General features: G+C 40.1%; 1 protein-coding gene and 1 non-coding gene across 4 annotated transcripts; both read right to left on the reverse strand.

The window, feature by feature from the left end:
- On the reverse strand, window positions 1-22,471 carry Ppp1r8 (protein phosphatase 1 regulatory subunit 8). 3 transcript variants are annotated; one of them, XM_046469411.2, is made up of 8 exons: window positions 22,330-22,387; window positions 20,415-20,475; window positions 20,094-20,319; window positions 13,513-13,666; window positions 11,331-11,551; window positions 9,220-9,364; window positions 3,864-3,928; window positions 1-1,413 (listed from the first exon to the last, which is right to left on the reverse strand). In XM_046469411.2, the coding sequence occupies exons 3-8, from the start codon at window positions 20,115-20,117 to the stop codon at window positions 1,060-1,062; spliced, it is 963 nt and encodes a 320-aa protein (XP_046325367.1). In that variant the 5' UTR covers window positions 20,118-20,319; window positions 20,415-20,475; window positions 22,330-22,387; the 3' UTR covers window positions 1-1,059. The 3 variants fall into 3 exon arrangements, with proteins under 3 accessions (XP_046325367.1, XP_046325366.1, XP_046325368.1); XM_046469410.2 differs by lacking the exon at window positions 20,094-20,319 and having other exon boundaries at window positions 22,330-22,471; XM_046469412.2 differs by lacking the exons at window positions 13,513-13,666; window positions 20,094-20,319 and having other exon boundaries at window positions 22,330-22,397.
- On the reverse strand, window positions 18,394-18,558 carry LOC124075467 (small Cajal body-specific RNA 1). Its single transcript, XR_006846078.1, has one exon. It is a non-coding gene; the product is annotated as a small Cajal body-specific RNA 1 (non-coding RNA).
- Window positions 22,472-22,484: the final 13 nt, after the last annotated feature.

Raw genomic sequence — 22,484 nt, forward strand, 5'->3', positions numbered from 1 at the left:
TGACAAAAGTTACATTTAATTTACAATGTAATAAAGGTTACAGGTAAAAAGCTACACATAAAGCGTGAAAAGGCCTATTACACAAATGTACAAATCTCTGTACAAAGCTCATATCAATGTTTCCTACCTTTGTCTCCTGTTTGTTAGCCAGGTCTAGTCTTGCTCTGAGCAACCAGAGCTCTCAAACGGGGGGGGGGGGGGGGGGAAGGCCTCCAAACCAACAGCTAAAAACGTCCTCTTAATAGACTTCAGTTACTTGCAAAGTAAATCTTTTCATTTTTAATCTTAGTTGCCCTAACTAATCATATCCTTTAAAAATTGCCTCATAACACACTCAAAAAGAAAAGTAATGCCTTGGAGAGTAGAGGACAGTACTCTGAAAATAAATGAGAAACATAGGCAACTGGAGTGCTCAGGTTTGACAAGAAAAGTTCACACAATACTGTAAGTTAAAACTATAAACCTGTGCCTCTGGCACTGGTCACAGACAAAGGGGAGTCTCATTCCAACAGAAAGGATCGAAGAGAAAAGCCTAACCATTGGACCTCAAAACCAAAGACCCAAGAAAACACTTCTGAGTTTAAACTTTAGCTTAACCGAAGAATACTAAACCTTTTTGATCATCCTGGGATCCATGGCAACCCTTTTGCTACCTGGGACTTGCAAAGACAGTAAATGAGGCTGTGGGGACCCGGAGACTGGTGAGGCTACTGCTACCTCCACAGCTCTGGATTCAACCTAGGTTATGTGACATCACATAAAAATGATCCTAGAAAGGAGAAGGAAGAAAGAGGCAATAAAAGGCCTGGGAAAGAGCCAGGGCAGTCTACTTAAAGGACCTATGAAACCTTTCTCTACATAGAAAGTGTTCTGAATACAGGTCTTTATGGTATATTTGAGCCCCACCCCCAGTCTTAATATTACATGGTTAGGACCCCAGGAGACATTCTGAAAGACGATACTGCACACATGGAACGTTTTTCTCCCTAGTTCATTAGTGCCCCATCACCCTTCCACCCCATTCCCACCCAATCCCACCCTTCTCCATGACCAAAAATATCAAATCAGTAAGGAAGGTGTGGGCTTCTTGCCCGGCCAAGCCTCTTTTGCATATTTCTTCTTCTTGGGTTCATTAACAGCTTCAGGGTTATAGACTGCAGGATTTGGTGTGGGGTTCATGTTCACTGCTGATGGTACGACGGGAGTCAAGTCCACATCAGGGGCGAGGTTCGGGTATGGCATGGGCAAGCCACCGATGAGTGCTGTCCCATGAATGCCATGCGGCTGGGAGCCTGCTTCACTGTGTGTGGGGGGCAGGCCCCCGTAGAGTCCTCCACTGAAGGCAAAGTTCTGCATGCGCCTGCTCCCTGATTCCTCCAGGCCCAGGGAGCCAGGGCCCTCCACCCGCTTCTTCTGTGGTTTGCCATGAAGAGAGGGAAAGAACAGAGAGGAGACAAGAGGTGAAACAGATTGTAACTTTTTCTTCCATTCCAGCCTTTGGGAAAAGTTCCTAACTTCCAGCTTATTTTATTTCCCAGACAACCTATTCCATGGTCCTGAAATGTTACAGTTTGAAGAGACCTCACAGCTGTCATCTAATACAGTGGCTCCCAATGTTGCCCTACAGTAAAGTTTTCACTATTCTATGTAATCAGAAAAATGAGAATAGTGTTATGAGTTTTACAGGAAGTAAAACTTATTCAATTTAAATGACTACTCTCTATTTAGAGTCAACCCTTCCTCTCTTATTAATGTAAAAACACCCCATTAGGACATGGAGGTGATAATTCAACTATTTTCTTTGGAAGGGGGTAAATACAAAGGTAGCATTTCCATATTGGGTGCCTAATTCTTTATTCAGTTTATTTTTTAATAAGAGACAGGGTCTTACTATGTTCACAGGCAGGATTGTAGTGACTATTTATAGGCATGATTCTATTACTAATCAGCACAGGAGTTCTGACCTCTGACCAAGCCAATCTATTCCCTCTCAGGCAACCAAGCCACATCCCTATCTATCTATCTATCTATCTATCTATCTATCTATCTATCTATCTATCTATCTATGGTATTTATTTATTTATTTAGAGTCAGGGTCTCAATAAGTTTGCTGAGGCTGGCTTTAAATTGGCAATTCTCCTGCCTCAGCCTCCCGAGCCACTAAGATCATGGGTGTGCACCAGACTGATTGCCATTTTTTAAACATTAATCTGAAAGCAAAACAAATCTGCAGTGGAGAAAGTAGTCTACTGGTGGCCTGGGGTTGAGTAGGAGGGGAATGGTTGTAAAGGGACAAGAAGGTGCTGGGCACAGTGGTGTACACCTATAATCCCAGCTACCTCAGGAGGCTGAGGCATGAGGTTTGGGAAGTTCAAGGCCAGCCTAGGAAACTTACTGAGATCCTGTGTCAAAAATAAGATAAAAGCTGGGTGTAGTGGCTCATTTTACAATCCCAGCAACTTGGGAGGCTGAGGCAGGAGGACATGAGGGCAGCCTCAGCAACCTAGTGAGAAACTGTATCAAAATAAAAAATAAAAAGTGCTGGGAATGTGGCTCAGTGGTTAAGCGCCCTAGGGTTCAATCCCCAGTATTAACCTCTGCCCCCAAACAAACAAAAAAGTAAGATTGCAAAGGGCTGAGGATGTAGCTCAGGGGTTAAGCACCCCTGGGTTCAATGCCCATACTGTAGAGGTACAAGAAGAAGTACATGAAGGATTTTTTTTTGGTACTGGGAACCCAGAGGTTCCCTACCATAGAACCACATCCCCATGGTTTTTGTTGTTGTTGTTGTTATTGTTGTTTGTTTGTTTTGGTGCTGGGGATTGAACTCAGGGCCTTGTGCATGTGAGCTTAGTTTTTTGTTTTTTTTTTAATATTTTTTAGTTGTAGTTGGACACAATACCTTTATTTTATTTGTTTATTTTTAGGTGGTGGTGAGGATTGAACCCAGGGCCTCACACATGCTAGGTGAGCGCTCCACCACTAAGCCCCAGCCCAAGCCCCAGCCCGAGCCCAGTTCTTTTTTTATTTATTCTGAGACAGGGTCTAAGTTGCTAAGGTTGGCCTTAAACTTGTAATCCTCCTGATTCAGCCTCCTGAGTGGCTGGAATTATAGGTATGTGCTATCATAACTTTCACTTCTTAGTTCTTCAAAATATCTAATCTTTAAACCTATTTCCAGACTGAACTAACCTTCCTATCTGTGCCATTCCTGTGTACAAAATAATGGCATGGCAAAAAACACAGGTGCCTTGCAGTACTGCAATAATGTTTTTCCCTCACATAAAAGCTTACTTTGAGTCAGAAGGGAATGGCCACAGGAAGATGGGTCTCTCTGCACCCTTCTAAAACTTAAATTTATAGATTCACATTAGCACATAATTTATATGTTTCACATCAAACTGACTGGTCACCTGTATCCCTTCTGTGGTGTTCCAGGATTCCCTACACATAAACAGGGGTAAAAGTACTTCCACAGGGTTGGAGATATAGCTCAGTTGGTAGAATGCTTGCCTTACATGCATGAGGCCCTGGGTTCAATCCCCAGCACTCCCACCCCCACACAAAGTACTTCCACAGAATGAAAAATATGAGAGGAACACAGAATGTGTTTTAAAGTTACTCACTAGGGTTAGGGATAGAGGCTCTCAATGGTAGAGCACTTGCATGTATAAGGCCCTGGGTTCAATCCCCAGTATAGAGGGGGGAAAAACAAACAAAAAATAATGCATATAGTATTGGGGTTCAAACCCAGGGCCTCATATCTGCAAAACACACATGCTAGCTACATTTCCACCCTCTAGAATGGGTTTTTGACTCCAGATCACATGTGATTTCAAACACTGTTAAAATGTGCTTCCTACCTTTACTGGGACTACTGCAGTTTGCACCATGTTCCGGAAGCGACCAACTGAGGGATCCACATCCTCTGCAAAAAGAGATGAGGGCAGGGTTGGGTTGGTACTCTGCTGGAAGGAATAACGGTACAGGGCTGACTGCACACTAAACCACAATTCAAACAAACGGTCAAATTCAGCCAACACTGGAAGTGTTCACTGTGCACTGGACACTGTGATAAATCCTCCCACAACCCATGAGGTAGGCACTACTGCAATCAGCATTAGGTAGATGAGAAAACAGACTGAGGCTGAGAGGAGTAAAGGGACTGGCCCAGTTTCCCCACTGGAGGAGAGAAGCTGGGACTTCAGTCCAAGTAACCAGAAACACATCTATGCTCTACACCACAATGCTGCATTGCCTTCCCCAAGATCTTTCCCATTCCATGCATTTCCCTCTTTTAAGGGGAGAAAACGAATAGATATTATCAATCTCACATTAGTGTTAAAACAATGACAAGAGGTCACATACAACAGATCTTGCCAATACCTGCTCATTAGTGAAGAACAGATTTAGGACCCAGACTCAGAGCTTCAAAAATTTACCCTGGATTTTTGACTTGAATAACTTGAACTTTATAAAATCAGTACACATATATGCATATCAATATACATGTATGTATCTGAAGCCTCCTGTCCAGATAAGATGGGAGAATGGCTCCCTTTGAATTGCTTATACATATATCACTGTGCCCTACAAACCTTCTGGATTTATTCACTCTGCAGGGAGAAGGCACTAGACTCAGGTTGTTGCTCTTCAATCACTTACTCTCTCAAGTCTCATGTACTGATCACCAGGTATGGAAATAAAGAGCAAGACTGAGGAGTGCACAATAACAGAACCAGAGAGGTTACAACACAACAGAGATGCTTCAAAAGAAGTGCAAAACAGGGCTGGGATTGTGGCTCAGTGGTAGAGCGCTCGCCTAGCACGTGCGAGGCCCTGGGTTTGATCCTCAGCACCACATAAAAAAAGACTGAGCATGTAGAAAAGAGCAGGCACGGACCCATCACTACTACTGAAAACTATTAAACCCCTTTTAGCTTATTATTGTGGCAGAGAAGGAATTCTTTCCCTAACAGATGTTGCACATCTTATTTTTCTTTTCTTTTCAGTACTGGGGACTAAAATCAGGGTGCTTTATAACTGAGCCACATTCCCAGCCCCATTTTGTATTTCTAATTTAGAGACAGGGTCTCACTGAGTTGCTTGATGCCTCACTGTTGCTGAGGCTGGTTTAAATTCACAATCCTCCTGTCTCAGCCTACCAAGCTGCTTGGATTATAGGTGTACACTACCAGGACCAGCCCTTTTTGTATTTTATTTTGAGACAGGGTTTCACTAAGTTGGTTAGGGCCTTGATAAATTGCTGAGGCTTGATTTGAGCTCATGATTTTCCTGCCTCAGCCTCACTGGCATGCGCTACCATGCCCAGCTGTACATTTTTTTAAAATTTATTTTTAGGGCTGGGGATGTGGCTCAAGTGGTAGCGCGCTCACCCGGGTTCGATCCTCAGTACCACATACAAACAAAGATGTTGTGTCCACCGAAAACTAAAAAATAAATATTAAAATTCTCTCTTAAAAAAAAAAAAAAAAGTCCTCTTCAGGTATGAGATGGGAAGCCGCCCAACATCACTTAGAAAGGTTATGTTTGATTCATTCTACTATCTTTCCTATTCCTATATATGTCTATTTTAAATGCACCGAAGTTGTCTGCTATTGAAAAAACATTCCTATGAATCCCGATGGAAAAAAACAGAATTCCGAATTTAATTTGAATAATTTGTTTCTGATTTATTTAAGTGTAGTTTTTCACATATTAGAATGCCTCTAAGAATAGAACCTGGTATCAAAGTCACAACCAGTCTTTGTTCAATGAATGGCTTCTACTTCGAAGAAAAAAAAGGAAAAGATCTAGGGTCATTAGGAAAGAGACAAAGTCCTTCCAAAGGTGCTCTAACTTTTCTCTTATTGCTATAGGAGTGCTATTCCAATCACCTTTTAAGCAAGGAGGGCTAAATGAAGCACAAGAGCAAAGGAAGCCAGATGCACTGGTACACAACTGGAATCCCAGCTACCCTGGAGGCAGGAAGGGATATTGTAAGTGCAAGGCCAGCCTTGGCAACTCAGAGAGCTCCTACCTCAAGGATTAAAAAATAAATAAAAAAGCAATTAGTGGAGTTCTGCCCTCCAGACATCCCCAAAAGTGCTCAGGGTTTTACCCTCTGCTCCTTTTTTTCCAGCCATTCTAGTTCTAGAAAGGATACACTGTTCCAGTATATCTGTGCTTCTGAAGACCTACACACAAAACTCCTTGCTAACTTTACCTCTGGCATAGGTGAAAGACAGATGATGATGATGATGGTGATACCAGTTAGCATTTATTGAGAATTTTATACCAAGTATCCTTAAGTATTTTTTAATGTATATATTTTTAGTTGTACGTGGACACAATACCTTGATTTTATTTTTATGTGTTACTGAGGATCGAACTCAATGCTTCCTGCATGCTAGGCAAGTGCTCTACCACTGAGCCACAACCCCAGCCCCAAATATTTTTCAATATACTAATTTAATCTTCCTGATAATCCTGTGAGGTCATTAGCCTGTTAAATCACTTGGCCAGGTTACACGTTACTAAGTGGAAAGGTGGATTTCAGACTCAGGTCCCCTGATTTCAAAACTCTGCTCTTAACCACATTATATTAATAAAGCTCCAGGGTGCTAATTTTCAAGGAGAAAACAGCAGCGCATGCCATGACTACCAAGAGACTTTGGAGATGATCTAAATATTTTTCAAACTGCTGGCTGTTTATTAGTATAAACACAAAGTGGTTTTTTTTTTTTTTTTTGGTTTTGGTGTTGGGGAAACAACCCAAGGTGCTCTACCACTGAGCTATATCCCCATCCCCCCCCTTTTTTTTTTTAAGAGAGAGAGAATTTTAATATTTATATTTTAGTTCTTGGCGGACACAACATCTTTGTTTGTATGTGGTGCTGAGGATCGAACCCCGGCCGCATGCATGCCAGGCGAGCGCGCTACCACTTGAGCCACATCCCCAGCCCCCCGAGCCCTTTTTTGAGACAGGATCTTGCTAAGTTTCGAAAGCTGGCCTTGAACTCAGGATCCTCCTGCCTCAGCATCCCCAAATTCTGGGATTAAAGGGATAAGCCACAGTGCCTAGCCAGAGGTTAGCTTAAAACAAAATTCTAGGGGGTTAGAAGCATAGCTCAGTGGTAGAGTACTTGCCTAGCATATACAAGGTCTTGGGTTCAATCCTTAGCTTAGAAAAAAAGAATCTAGGTCTAGCCCATGGAAACTCTTATTCAATAGGTCTGGGGCCCAGAAATTGGCTTTTCAGATCGGTCTAGTCCCTGTCTGAAACTTCTCTTGCACACTTACTCCTTTGAGAAGGAATCTACTCCACTTCATATACCATCAGAAAGTGAATTTGTAGTCACTAGAAAGAGCGCCCTCATCTTTTTTTCCTAATGAACCCATATTTTTTAAAAATTAGAGCATTATAATTATATACAGTAGTTGGGTTCCTTCTGACAAAATTTATACAAACAAGGAATTTGATTTCAATCCCCACTCCCCCTCCCTTTTTATTCCCTCCTCTACTTAACAGATATTCCTTTCACTTCTTTATTTAAAAAAACTTTTTTAAGTTGTAGACAGATACAATAGCTTTATTTATTTATTTTTATGTGGTGCTGAGGATCAAAGCTAGTGCCTCAAATGACTAGGTAAACACTCTATCATGAGTTACAACTCCAGCCCTTTATTTATTTTTGATTGATTGGTACTTTCTACATATAATAAAGGAGAAATTCCCTTTGGTACATTTATATATGCCCTGATCTCTTTCATGTGAATCTTTAATTCTTCTAAATATAAGTCGGGAATTTGCTGGTTTCCCCTTTTTCTTATGCTGCACCAAATACTTGGTACCCACTAGTTCTGAATTTGTCCCATTCCTTTCTGACCATTCCATGCTCCCCACTTCTCCCCTTAAATTCTTGGCAACCAGGGTACTCACTCCAAAAGCCTTCCTCCCTCAGGACTACACATTTTAGGGGTAGTTCTATTCAGAACACAGACTAGTAGGGTTACTGTCCCCACCAGTCTATTGTTAATGCAATCTTGAATTGCACTTGATTTGTTTCTATATCCCCTGATGACTCAGACTGCATTTCAATTAACTAAAATCCCTAGATCTCCCTGCCCCAACTCCTTGGGCCATCAGTGGAACAGGTATCCATTTGAATAACTTAAAACTTAATTGCAGAACCTGAAAGTTATTCTCATAGCATTTCAATCTAGGAAGTAAAAGCAACTTGTTAGGCTGTATTTTTCATTTTCATATCCATTAATTTTATTCCAAATAAGGTTTAAAAAAGAAAACAAAAAACCCAGGCCTATCACCATTATATTAACTATATATACTCCTACCCCCATGTCAGCCATCTGCCAGAGCACCTGAATGATATAATAAATTGGCAATTTTATTGTGGCCATCCCTACAAACTGAAGCTTGAACCCTATTCAATTACCTGTAAGTGACTTCCTTAGAGACAAACAAGATTTCAATGTGATTAATGATGGCAGAAGGTATTCCAACCTTGGAGCTACCAATCCTACTCAGAACGTCATAAAGACAATAACATTTTATTGTAAGGTAAAGATAAATACCCATATTTCAGTTAAACTTCCACTATGATAGGGAAATGCTGGGTCAGCAAAGAATAATTATAGCCTTATTATTTAATATCAAAGACCCTTTTTTAAAAAAATGGTCAATGGAAGACTGAGAGAGAGAGAGAGAGAGAGAGAGAGAGAGAGAGAATTTTAATATTTATTTATTTAAGTTTTCGGCGGACATAACATCTTTGTTTGTATGTGGTGCTAAGGATCAAACCCAGGCCACACGCATGCCAGGCGAGTGCACTACCGCTTGAGCCATATCCCCAGCCCCCAAGACCCTTTTAATCTTTTCTTTTTAATTTTTTTTTTTTAGTTATACATGGGCACAGTATCTTTATTTTGTTTTTTTTTTATTTTTATGTGGTGCTGAGGACCAAACCAGGGTCTCACACATGCTAGGCCAGCGCTCTACCACTGAGCCACAACTTCAGCCCCCTTTTAATTCTTTCTTTGTCACTGTACCTGGATAATTCTTGGATGTTTAGGGTACTCCACCTATGTTGCCTCTAATCCTAATCTTTGTTGAGAAACATTCCAATTGACCTGTCGGTTGTACACACTAGTCTCTGAGATCACAACATTTCAACAGAAGAAACCAGGAAAAGATCTCACCTGGGTTGATGATCTCATCATCTTCGCTGAAAGTCACCCGTGAGTTCTTCCTCTTCCTCTTTGGTCTCTGAATGTCCAGATTTCCTTCCTCAATGGTGAGGGTAGAAATCCGTTTGTTGTGGGCAGTGTTGAACTCTGTCAGATTCTAGGCCAGGATTCACACAGAAAAGACAAGAGTCAGTACAGGGACTTTGATGGAAAAACAGTAATAAAGGGCAGAAAGGCAGTAGGGGCTTAATCAGACCTCCAAGACTCTCTTCTGCATTTAGGGAAGATTCATACTATCCTTAGACTGCTAATACTAACAAGTCTCATTTGAAAGAAAGTGGAACATCCACATTGACTAGTGTGGGAATACTATTCAAAAAAGGACGTAAAGAACACTGAGAATAGGTCATAATCTGTACGAATACGAATACCCTTCAGTTGAGGGGTTTTTTTTCTTTTTCTTTAAAAGGAAGGCTATCATATTTTCATGCTGAGAATTAAAATGTGTCTGGGAGGACTCCAAGAACTGTTTTAAAGTAACTAAACAGATGAAAAAGGACAACTGACTGTTCTTTTCAATAGCTCTCGCCTTCAAAATTCTTAAGGACATTATCAGTGCACTTAATTTTTGGCATTAATATTTTGTCACCCTCCTTCTTACGTTTGGCCCCACTTATATTCATAAGCATCCATCAACTAATCTTGATGATTAACCTGGCCTTAGCACTGTTGCCTGTCTCCTTCTCAGTCCACTGGACTTATTCCAATCTGCAATGCAGTTTGATATATTAGAATGAAGACCTAGAGAACACCTAAAATACTGAACTAAAATATAGGCAAACAGGCTGGGGATGTAGGTAAGTAGTAGACAATCTTTCTAGATTATGAGAGGCTCTGGGTTCAATCCCCTGGTATTGTAAGACACAAAACAAGAACAAGAACAAGAACAAAAAAAACAGAGGAAAGCAGCCTGTAGGGAAAAAGAGCAAGCATAACCACTGCAATAGCCTTACAATGACTTCTAAATTATAAGATTTCTATTGTATTTTTCTTCCTAAAGACTAGGAAACTGCCTTGGTGTATAGGAAGAGTAAATACATGTGGGTAGTTAAGGACATGCTTTCATTTGGTCTAACTGAACAGACAAGTTACATCAGTGCAGTGACACACGTGAAGGCTACTAGTGTCAGCCTCTAGAAAAGGAAAACTTGGGCTGGGAATATAGCTCAGTGGTATAGCGCATGCTTAGCATGTACAAGGCTCTGGGTTCAATCCCAGTGCCAAAACAATGACAAAAAACTTCCAGCCTTCAGGGCATCCAGGCCCATAAGAACAAAAGCAGTCTAATTCTAGTCAGAAGACTCCTGGGCTGTTCAGATACTACCAAAAAAAGCTACGTAAATGAATGAAAGTGTCAGTTGCTAAATTAATGCTGTCAACCTTTTTGCAGTGATGGAAAGAATTACCTTTAGGTATCTGAAGAAGACTGGTTCCAGGACTCCCTTCCCCATGGATATCAAAATCTACAGACACTCTGGTCCCTCAAAAAAAAAATTCATATAACCTATGCACATCTTCCTATGTATTTCAAATCATTCTGGATCACGAATAATATCTAATACAACGTAAATGCTCTCTAAAGTTATTATACTGTATTTTTTAGGAAATAATGAAAAGAAACGTCTGTATATGTTCTATATAGAAGCAATTTCCCTCAGTGAACAACTTATCTGCTGTTGGTTGAATCAAAAAATGCAGAACCTGCTGATGTGAAGGGTTGACTCTATTTGCACTATCCAATTATGGTATCCACTAGTTATATGTGACTGATTATTTGAAATGTGGTTAAGTAACTACTGCATCGAACAACATAGCTCTAAGCAGTCCCAGAGACAGAAAAATATAATTTGCAGTCTTGGCTTCTAATAGCCAGTGAAGGCGCACAAGACCCCTAAGAGGAGGTCTAGTGGCAGGAGACTCACACAACATTGCCAAAACTCATTATTTGGCTCAAGAAAACCTCCTGCTGCTAAGCCACTGGCATTAAAAGCTACACAGAACAGCTATATACTCCAAAAACCAGTGTCCCAAAAGACAAAACAATGACATAAATATGGAATTACATCAAGCTCAGTTTCTTCCTCTGGAAGCCCCAACAGGCCCTTGAGTTCATCATCCTCTCCACTCATCTTTTCATCTCCTTTGACAGCTGATGGCAACGTCTGAGGCTTCTCGCGCAGAGTGTATGCCCTTGTGGAAGCGCCAAATGAGACTGTGGAATCGATGGGAATTTGTTGTGGCTTGTGAGGTTCCAACCGAATGTGACCTAAGAAAGTGCCATGTGCTGGGAATAACCAAATCAGAAATGTAAGAGGAGAAACCAAAAAAAGCCTGAGTTTAGAAGGGAGAGCATCATCTTTGACTCGTATCAAATCAGCTTCTCCCAGAACATCAGTTTTGCTTTTTTCCGTTTATTAAAAAAAAAAAAAAAAAAAAAATGCCCACATTCAAGATTATGGTCAGAGAACAAGTCTTTTAAAGTGAAAATGGTACTGGATCTATTGCATCCTCTGATATGTCTTATATCGAGAAGGAAAACTTCTTCACTAAGCCTTCAATCTCTTCAATAGATTTATTTTTCTGAGATGGGGTGTCACTAAGTTGTTGAGGCTGGCCTCAAACTTATTATTTTCCTGCTTTACCACCCAAGTGACTGGGACTACAGGCATGCACCAGTATGTCCAGTTTCTTCAGTGGATTTCTTACACATCTTCAGACCTGTTGTTCATCCACATAATAAATACTACTGCCTTTTTTCTGCTGTCAGACAGGCTTGGCTCCTTTGGGTCCAGTAGGAATGGCTCCAACCCAACAGAAGCCACCAAGGCATGAGATAGGCATTGCTGTGGTCTATATCCTCTCCAGCTTCAAGCATAAGGAACACAAAAATTGCTGGCCTTGCAATTCCCCATAAGACCAGAAAGGGGCCTGGCCAAAATAGGTGCACTGTCAATGCCAAGGCAAGCCAAAATCCTACTAGAGATTCTAAATAATTTTCCATGTCACCATTTTGCATGTGATTAATGCAGAGAAATGTTCTTGTGAGACAAGGTGACCAAGTACCTTGCATAAGATATGTGTCTATGTGGTTTAGGAGTTGGGGAAGAGGAGTCAAACACAATGATGAGCCTTACAGGAAGCAGCAGGACCATTTACACTTCACATCATATTCATATACAGGCAAAATGAACAAACTTCAGGGTCCCACACAGTGAAGCCTTATTTGTACTTCTGTGGCTTATCTTAGTAAAGGTTTAAAGTCTTACTAGTTGAAATTAAAACTGATGTAATCACAGTCAAAGCAAAAAGTAGCTGGTTGTGGTGGTACATGCCCAGGTACTCAAGAGGTAGAAACAGAAGGATCAAAGTTTTGAGTTCAGCCTGAGCAACTTAGCAGACCCTGTCTCAATATTGTAAGAATGAATGAATAAATGAATGCATGAATAAATAAATAAATCTGGAGATGTATATCAGTGGTAGAGTACCCCTGGGTTCAATCCCCAGAACTGGGAGAAAAAAACAAACTAACAAAGCCAAAATGTACTTGGGATAAAGAACCTAATATAAATAACTCAATTTGCTCAAGTTTTTTTGTTTGTTGGTGGTACTGGAGATTGAACCCAGGGGTGCTCTACTACTGAGCAACATCTGCAGCCCTTTTAAAAGTTTCTGAGACAGGGTCTCACTAAGTTCTTGAGGCTGGCCTCAAACTTGTGATCCTCCTGAGCCACTGCATTTTTTTTTAAAGCCTTCTTTCTTTTAAAAATACCTTTGTTTTATTTATTTATTTTTATGTGGTGCCAAGGATCGAACCCAGTGCCTCGCACATGCTAGGCGAGCGCTCTACCACTGAGCCATTACCCCAGCCCCTGAGTCACTGTATTTTTTAAATGTCTTATATATTGTTGCTTTCCTACATTAATGCAGTTAATCATGGTTTCTGCTTAAATTGAACTTCAATTTATCAGGGACTTATAATACTCAAATATCAATACTCCCTAATTCCTTGGTGCCATTTTTGTTTGCTATGTATACATTGTGACTTCCTTAGGACAATTCTATAAAAGTCCTCTTCTCTCCCTAGTCATTACTTCAGGAAAACAGAACCACTGAAATAGAGAAGGATTTAAAAACCAAATAAACTTTTTCCTCGATGAACAATAAAACATGTTTTCCTAACTAAAAACCCCAAAAAGCATTTTTACACTGCCCACAGGGAATATGTAAAGTGGGAGAGATACTCACTACTGTTGAGATCTATCAGGAAAACTCTCTTCAGATGCTTGTGGTAGACCAATGCAGCATGGACCCGAGAGCAAGATTGATGGTCAATGGTAAAGTCACACAAATCAGGGTTTCTCCCAAATAAGTAATACTTCTTCTCATCAATAATGAGTTTCTAAATAAATATTAAATTAAATATTACTTAAATCTTGTTACAACAAGGTTTACCAAAAACTCCAAATCAAGTAAATAGGGATTTTGAGTTGATACAATTTCTTGCTAAGGAGAAAAAAATAAATTCCCATTGCTTGTTTATTTTTTTGGTACTGGGGATTTAACTCAGGGGCAATTACCACTGAGCCACATTTCTAGCCCTTTTTATTTTTTACTTTGAGACAGGGTCTCACTAAGTTGCTTAGGGCCTTGCTAAATTGATGCAGGCCTTGAACCTGCAATCCTGACTCAGTATCCCAAGCTAACAGACTTATGCCACAGTGCCCTGCTTTTTTTTTTTTTAAACTCCAGAGCACAATAAAATCAGTTCATTCCCCACCCCCACCCAATGAGATCCCCCCCAGTCTTTCCCACAGTGTTCTCCTAAGCAATCATCAAGGTCTAATCAGTCACGTAAGATACTGAATGGGGATGATCCTTCACATTCATTACATTAGTTCCTAAATGATCAGTATCCAGTATCTTCGCCTCTGGGCAAGAGAAAAAGTATTTTGATACATTATTTCACCTACTGGCTCCTGGAAGACTTACTACTATTACAAAAATGTGTCATCAATATCTTGAATGATTTTTTCCTAGGGCACTGGATTTATCCAAATTCAGCAGAAACTCTTTTGTGGCGAAATTGTTGGGAGAACTGAGGTCAGGGGGTTACTGAATGGGAAAATGTCTCTGTCCATTCCATAAGCATGTCATTAACCATTTTTTCCAAGCCAGAGGGTGTAGATGACCAAGAATGCTTCACCCATAGACTGCTGCACCTTGGTATGCCCATTATTCCTTAACATAAAGAATAATTTACTAAGACATTATGGAATGGAGGAATGTTAATTAACCTACCCAAATGCAGTGTTTAATTGTCTAGTGTTGGGATGAAAATAGCTTTTCCTAATTCTCCTAGAGGCAATAAGTCTGTCTCCAAGAGATAAAAAATTCTTCTGCCTATTGGAAATTTTCTTGGTTATTAAATTTAGTTCAAATAGGAAATAAGAAGTGCAAAATATGTCCATGAAGTAATAAGACTGCTCTTCAACTGGATGCAGTGGCACATGCCTATAATCCCAGAGGCTTGGGAGGCTGAGGCAGGAGGATCACATCACGAGTTCAGAGGCGCTGAGCAACTCTAGTGTGATTCTGTCTCTAATAAACTACAAAATTGGGCTGGGGAATGTGGCTCAGTGGTGAGTGTCCCTGAGTTCAATCCCTGGTACATCCCCCCCAAAAAAACAGATTGCTCTTCAGAAAGTATACATTCAAACGAAGATCATCACTTGATTGGAAAAGGAATGGGGTATATTTTAATCATGCAGCCATATCCCCCAAGAATTTCTGGAACTTTCTTTTTTTTTTTTTTTAATATTTATTTCTTAGTTTTCGGCAGATACAATATCTTTGTTTGTATGTGGTGCCGAGGATCGAACCCAGGCCGCACGCATGCCAGGTGAGCGCGCTACCGCTTGAGCCACATCCCCAGCCCTCTGGAACTTTCTTTAGATACTGGAATTACATTAGACATCACTGTATGAATGCCCAAATCCAACTTACGTCTCATTTTACTCTGGCTACAAAAAAGTATTATATAGAGTCAATTCTAATGAGTATTTACTATGTCTAAATGTGAACTTCCTTAAGTAGCAAAGACTTTCCAAGTTTGGGGGAAGACAGTATGAGAATTAACATTTACTGAAGGACTATTACTGCTAGGCATTTTAAACACTATCTCATCTAATCCTCAACTCTGTGAAGCAACTATCACTTTCTTTTTTTTTTTTTTTTTTTGTGATGCAGGGAATTGAATCCAGGGCCTTGTACTTGCAAGGAAAGAACTCTACCAACTGAGCTATATCCCCAGCCTGCAACTATCACCTTTATTATTAATGATGAGAGAACAGAGTCAGAGATGAAGTCATCTAATGTGGTTGGGTAAGTATGCAGCAAAGGTGGGACTTAAACCCAGGTACGACCGATTTGTAATACTAATATCCTAAACAATGTGCCATGGGTCTGGAGCAATTCTGAGAAGAACTCTACAATGTTTCAGCTGCTATAATATAACAGCAGAAAGCAGAATTTCATGGACTAGCAAGCTATTATTAAAACACTGTGGGGCAATGGGTTTGATTCCCAGTACAAAAAGAAAGAAAAACTGGGGAAAATGCTGACATGTTTACCTTTTATTTTGTCAAATAAGGGTGCGTGTGTGTGTGTGTGTGTGTGTGTATGTGTGTGGTGGAAGGAGGTGCTGGGGACTGAAACCAGGGGCTTGGGAATGCTAGGCAAGTACTCTACCACTAAGCTACACCTCCACAGCATTTAACTGTCATGGCCCAGTATCATCATCATTTTATACAAGAAGGGTCACTTTATCAGAAGATGAGAAGGAAGGGCAAGGATGAAGGATCATTCTTTGAGCTGAATTTAACTTTATAAAAAACTCACCCCACTTTTGTTTTTATATTTCTTTTAATCCTGATCAATAAATCCTTTGCCACAGATTGGTGTAAACCAAATTATAACAGAGGAAGGGTTCCAGGGTGAATTTTTATTAGCACTTTTTCCAATTCTAGCAGTCCAGAACATTGCTAGTGGTCCAGTAATCTAGTCTGACCACTGAAGAACATCCCTCATTCATATATGCTGTATTTTATTTATTTTTGGTACTGGGGAATAAACCCAGGGATACTCTACCACTGAGCTACATCTCCAGCCTTTTTTTTTAATATTTATTTTTTAGTTTTTCAGCGGACACAACATTTTTGTTTGTATGTGGTGCTGAGGATCGAACCCGGGCCACACGCATGCCAGGTGAGCGCACTACCGCTTGAGCCACATCCCCAGCCCCTCCAGCCTTTTTTTTATTGAGACGCTGTCTTGCTAAATTGCTGAGAATGACCTCAAACTTGAGATCCTCCTGCCTCAGTATCCCAAGTTTCTGGGCTTACAGACATATGCCTGGCACCTTTTTCCTCTAAATACAAAGTAAAGCTCTAGTTTACATTTCACATTAACTCTTTCTATAATCTCTTGAGAAAAGACAGCACAAAGCTGAGAAGTATAGTCAAGTTAGTACTAGACTAGGAATCAAGAAGTTGTATTTATTCCTAGCTAATTTCTTGAAGTCAGTGAGTTACTGTTCTCCCCTATGCCTTTAGTGTCACTGTACCTCATGCAAAGAGACTCTCAGCACTGATAACAGCAATAACTGCTGAACATTTATGTGTCACATGCTGTGTTATGAAAGTTTTACGTTGTCATTTTAGGTGAGGACAGCATCTTATAAGGTGAGTAGATACTATGCTTCCTATTTTTATAGATAAAAAATCTGAGACATAAATTAACATACTCAACTTCATGCAGCTAGGTATTTGTGGGGTGGGTTAAAAATTGAGACCTTAGTGTCTAGGTTCTTTTTTTTTCTTTCAATTTTTTATTTGAACAGCATGTCTTTATTTATTTTTATGTGATGCTAAGGTTTGAACCCAGTATCTCACACGTGCTAGGCAAGTGCTTTGCCACTTAGTTACAGCTATAGCCCCAGCCCCAGCCCCAGCCCCAGCCCCGGTGTCTAGACTCTTTTAACCATATTAATATTTTCCTCATTCCTAACATCAAAAGATGTACCACATAACAAGGAATATTTTCAGGAGTGAATAAGTACTGTGGGTCACATTATTTTTCTTTAAATAACCACTTACCCAGTTTATTTCAAACTTTAGCTTGAAGTTTCAATGAGTTCAAGCTAGCTTGGATATGTGAGTCACCTCTAGGAAATCCATTTCCAACAGTGTCCATCTACTGCTGGTAGCACTCATTCCAGGGCCATACTACTACAGAGCACCAGGACTTAACGATTCAATTAGATAGTCACCCTTGTGTCTGCTTTGGCCTAAGTTTTAAGATTTGGGTTAAAAATAATACATTGCAGGGCTGGAGTTGTAGCTCAGTGGTAGAGTGCTTACCTAGCATGTGTGAGGCACTGGGTTTGATCCAATAAAAATTGTGAAAAAAATTCTTAAAAAATAAGATATTGCTTTAGAATTAAGAAAGCCCTGGGCTGGGGTTATGGCTCAGTGGTAGAGCGCTTGCCTTGCATGTGCAAGGCCCTGGGTTCGATTCTCAGCACCACATAAAAATAAATAAAATAAAGTTATTAAAAAAAAAAAGAGAAATAAAGGCTAATAAATTCTTAAAAAAAAAAAAAAAGAATTAAGAAAGCCCTGAAATTTCAACCTCTTTTTTCTAGGTAATATTTATTCAGTCTGAACCTTAATACATTTTTCATTCATTTCAATATGCATACAGATTATGTTCTCATAAGTTTAAAAATGCCCACAATGTTCACAGTGGGTCATAAGGAATATATAAGACCACCAACTCTTGGATTCTGGAATAACAATGTCCAAATTTTATATTTGTAGGGTGCCACAGACATACCAGAGATTAAGAGATCTGTTTGAAGCAAAAAGAAGAGGCCCTTAATTAAATGTATATATTCACTACCAGAGGCATCCCAATTGCAGAAATGTTCAAATGTATGGAACTTTAGTGGAAAACAGTATTTCTTACAATCAAGAAAATATGTTAAAAGGTGAATGAAATAATAAATTAGTTTTTCCATACTCATTAAGTCCATAACTCCTTGACCAGCTATGACCAACGTCACTATTCAGTTGTGCCTTTGAGTTATAACTCAGAGTGTATCTTTACACACTGGGCTTAAAAGACTCATGGCTTTATTTTAATATTGCACTTCTTCAACCCAGCTACCACAGCATATCACAAGCCTTTGACACAAGGCTAGGATATAGACAGCTCGGTTAGTATCAAGTGCTGATGAAAATCTAAATCCTTAAACACCTCTGGGCTAGGGATGTAGCTCAGTGGTAGAGCACTTGCCTAGCATGAATGAGGCCCTGGGTTTGTTTCCCAGCACTGCAAAACACATTTCTTAGGTCTATTCCTACCAAGAACAATACAGAGATGTCTATGGATTGTAACTTGATAACTGCGTGGCAACTCAGTATACCTAAGAGCACTGAAAGAGAACATTATCAGCAAATGGAAACCAGTAATCATAGGGGTAGTGGACAAATTACAGTGCTTTGAAAATATAAATTATTTCACAAAAGAATATGATGTTATCATTAAGGCTAGGCCTCTTTGTTCCTATTGCAAACAGGCAGAAAAAAAGATTTAGTAAATTCTTGTAACAAAATAGATTTTTATATACCTTCAAGCTTCAAGTTATCCTACTTAGCAACAGATATATTTTCTATCTGTGGAACCACCTATAGTAAAAGAGATTTTACAGCTATTTTAGTTAAATTATTTTCTTGAGTATTCTTGACATTTAACCAAAGGGATCTATGTGTCTGGCTGAGAGCTAGAAGAATTAATAATAGGAGAATTCACTGTAACCCATAGATGCTTTCATATTTTGCAAAGTATCTAGTTATTGCCACAACATCTTGAAAGTGACAATACATTTGCAGAGCATCCTTCAGAAGACCATTAGCTTTTCAAGCTATCAACCATGGAATTACAATGTTTTTATTCTATACATTGAAGAAAAACTTCATGGGGCTGGGGTTATGGCTCAGCAGTGGAGTGCTCGCCTTCACACGTGAACCTCACACGTGGGTTCAATCCTCAGCACCACATAAAAATAAATAAATAAAATAAAGGTATTGTGTCCAACTATAATTAAAAAAAAATAGATATTTTTAAAAAAGGAAGAAAGAAAAACGGCTGGGGATTTAGCTCAGTTGGTAGAGTACTTGCCTTGCATGCACAAGGCCCTGGGTTCAATTACCAGCACCACATACACACACACACACACACAAAAAAAAAAAAAAAAAAAACCAACCAACCGCATTCAGTATTAGGGCCTTGAACCTAAATTATAGCTGAATAACCAGTATGCTTAATCTCCACTTCTTAGTAAATAACACAATATGGATTTTAAAAAAACTTACACAATCTAACAGCTAACTTGTTTTCTTGAAAATCTATGTGGTATTCACTCTAGAGACTTGTATAAAGCTGAAATTCAGCTCAACTTTTTCTTTATTGTACTTATTTCAATTATAATTATGCAATTTTTTACGTGATTCTCTCTAAAGAGTAATTAGAGGACAGAAAACTTTTGTTCTGTCCTCTTTTGTAGTCTCTTCTGCTAACTCAGTGACACGCACATAGTAAACACCCAATAAATGTTTTGAATGAATGAATTTTACTGTCATCCTATGTTGAGAAAGTGGCTTAGTTTACTATACTTCTTTGAAGGTGTTGGGCCTGAATCTCATAGAAGCAACTCAAAAGTTAAACTCAGTCTATACCATTCATTTTCTTCTTCGGTTATTGCATACCTTGTGCCTTCCACACAATTCCATGTACTCAGAGAGAAGGAATTCACCAAGAAGGCTTCCAGTTTGATTGGGGCCTACAGGCCCATGACCTATTAAAACTCTTCATTTGGAAGGTGAGAGAAGTCACAAAAAACTGAGTGTCTGTGGGAGATATGAGCTTTGAATGTGTAATATCGTCATAAGCTTTTAATAGAAAAAAATTTCAGGATGAACGAAAGTAGCATTGCTGGAAAACAAAGCACAGGAGAGGGGGTGGAATAGTGAGTCACTGGCAAAAATCTTTAGAATGGGGAGGGGGCAGGGAGACATATATTTTCATACCTCAATTAGTTTGTCTCCTTTGACTACATCCAGATGTAAACCAGGTGGGGGTTTACCTGCCCTGAAAAAAAGATGTAAAAATAATTTTCAGGATGAGTTCATAAATGTTATTTACAATTATTGTTCCATTCAATATTGCAGCTCCCTTACCAGCCTATAATTAGTTCATGTTCAGGCAAAATGTCATCTACTTAACTGTTACAGCTCCTTTCTACATTTGACACTTATTTCCCAAGAGATTCAATTTGCTCTAAAACAGATTTTAGTGGCTCTGTATTTAGAGCAGCACTAAAGAAACCTATATTTTAACATTGGATAGTCACTTCAAAGAGAAAGCAGCAAAGAGGCCGGAAGTACTACACCTAGGGTAGTCTGGTCACCCAGAGTTTGAATCTTAAGACTTGCTACTACCCTAATATACAAAGGTAGAATAATTAGTTGTTGCTTGGTGCTGGTCAAGATTAGTCTCATCATAGAATAAGCAGAAGATATTGTTCTGAGCTCTAAGAACAAATCAGAGATGCATCATTAGGGAACTAGGGCAATTCAGAATCATGCCCACAAAACCAGGTACCAAAACAGGAGGTGTGTTACTCTTGAACAAGTCTTTCTACAACAACATGATAATGCAAAGTTCTACACTTCACCATACCATTCAAGGGGGACATACATATGTCAAAGTACTTAACACAATGCCTGGTACGTAACAGATCCTGATAAAATGGTAGGTGATCTAAAAGAATCTCTTCTAACTATGTTTGCATTTGAAATCAATGCAGCCATAGATCAAAATGGACACATAATTTGTAGACTGAAAGCAACTGGATGTTACAAAAGTGTAAAGGAATCCATAAAATATCCACACATTCACTTGCTTCTTGGATTTAATCATTTGATGTTTAAAGAACAATCTTACCAGAGGCCCTACATTTGAACATGAAAAATGTATCCTATCTAAAACTGAAGATGCAACATAGTCATCTCATAGTCCTATCCCAACTTCTCTATGGCAATAATTAAAAGAACAATGCACTGAACAAAAGCCCATTTTGACCAGAAAACAGGGAAAGGAATGTTAAATCCAAAACATACTTTCTTAAGTCCTACTATGTGTCTGACTCATGTTTAGGAGCTGAGAATACAAAGACCCATCAGTCTCTGCCCTTGAAGATCTCACTATAACAGGAGACAGAGGGATAAGACGTTAATAATACACTGTGATGAGCTACAGGAGAGAAAGCTCTAACTGGGAAGCGTCTCCTGGCAAAGCAATTATTCATTCATCTTGTACCCTACCCAAAGGCTTAATTATCCCATTATTTTCCAAAACTTTCCATGGGATGAAAAGCATTCATTTCCACAATTACTGATGCTTTTTGTACCAGGCTTCATGAGGACCACTGAGAACAAGGGGATTGGTCAGCGCCATCCCTGCCCTCGGGAAGCTCCCAGTCTATGGAAGACATTAGAGTTTTGCACACTGGATGCAGCAAGGACAGAAGGATATAGGGCTCTGAGGCTGGGTTGGGGTCGGGAAGCTGGCTCGTGCGCGCTCCGGATGTACAGGAGGGGGATCAGGTACAGCGCTCCACAAGAGCACCAGGCACTCAGTCAGGAGTTAGGGGTAAGTTCGGGGCCAAGGCCCCAAACCTCACAGGCGAGCGGCTCAACACCCAAAGGACTGCCTAAGTGAGCTCCTTTGAGTCCCCAATCCCAGGTTTCCTCAGTTCTTGGGCCCGAGCTTCATGTTCCCGGTTCCTCCACACGTCGCCCGGCCCCTCACAGCGGACAGTTTTCCCTTAACCATTCCAGGGGTTTTGAGCCGTTCGGTTCGCCGCCAAAGAAAACCAACCTCCTTTCCTGCCCAGTATTGCTGGGGCCAGGACACTCCGGCCCCAGCCGCCCCGCCACTCACCAGGTCGGACAGTCGAACAGCGGGAGGCTGGAGCCGGAGTTCGCGGCTGCCGCCATCTTGCGTCTCCCCCTCCCATTTGGCGGGCCCGAAGCACGCCGGGAAACTGGAAGACCGGGAGGGAAGAGGCGGCTTCCCAGCAGCCTGCGCGCACGCAC

Source organism: Marmota monax, unplaced genomic scaffold (assembly GCF_021218885.2).
Source record: "Marmota monax isolate L192 unplaced genomic scaffold, Marmota_monax_Labrador192_F-V1.1 WCK01_AAM20220418_F8-fsc00008, whole genome shotgun sequence".
NCBI lineage: Eukaryota > Metazoa > Chordata > Mammalia > Rodentia > Sciuridae > Marmota > Marmota monax.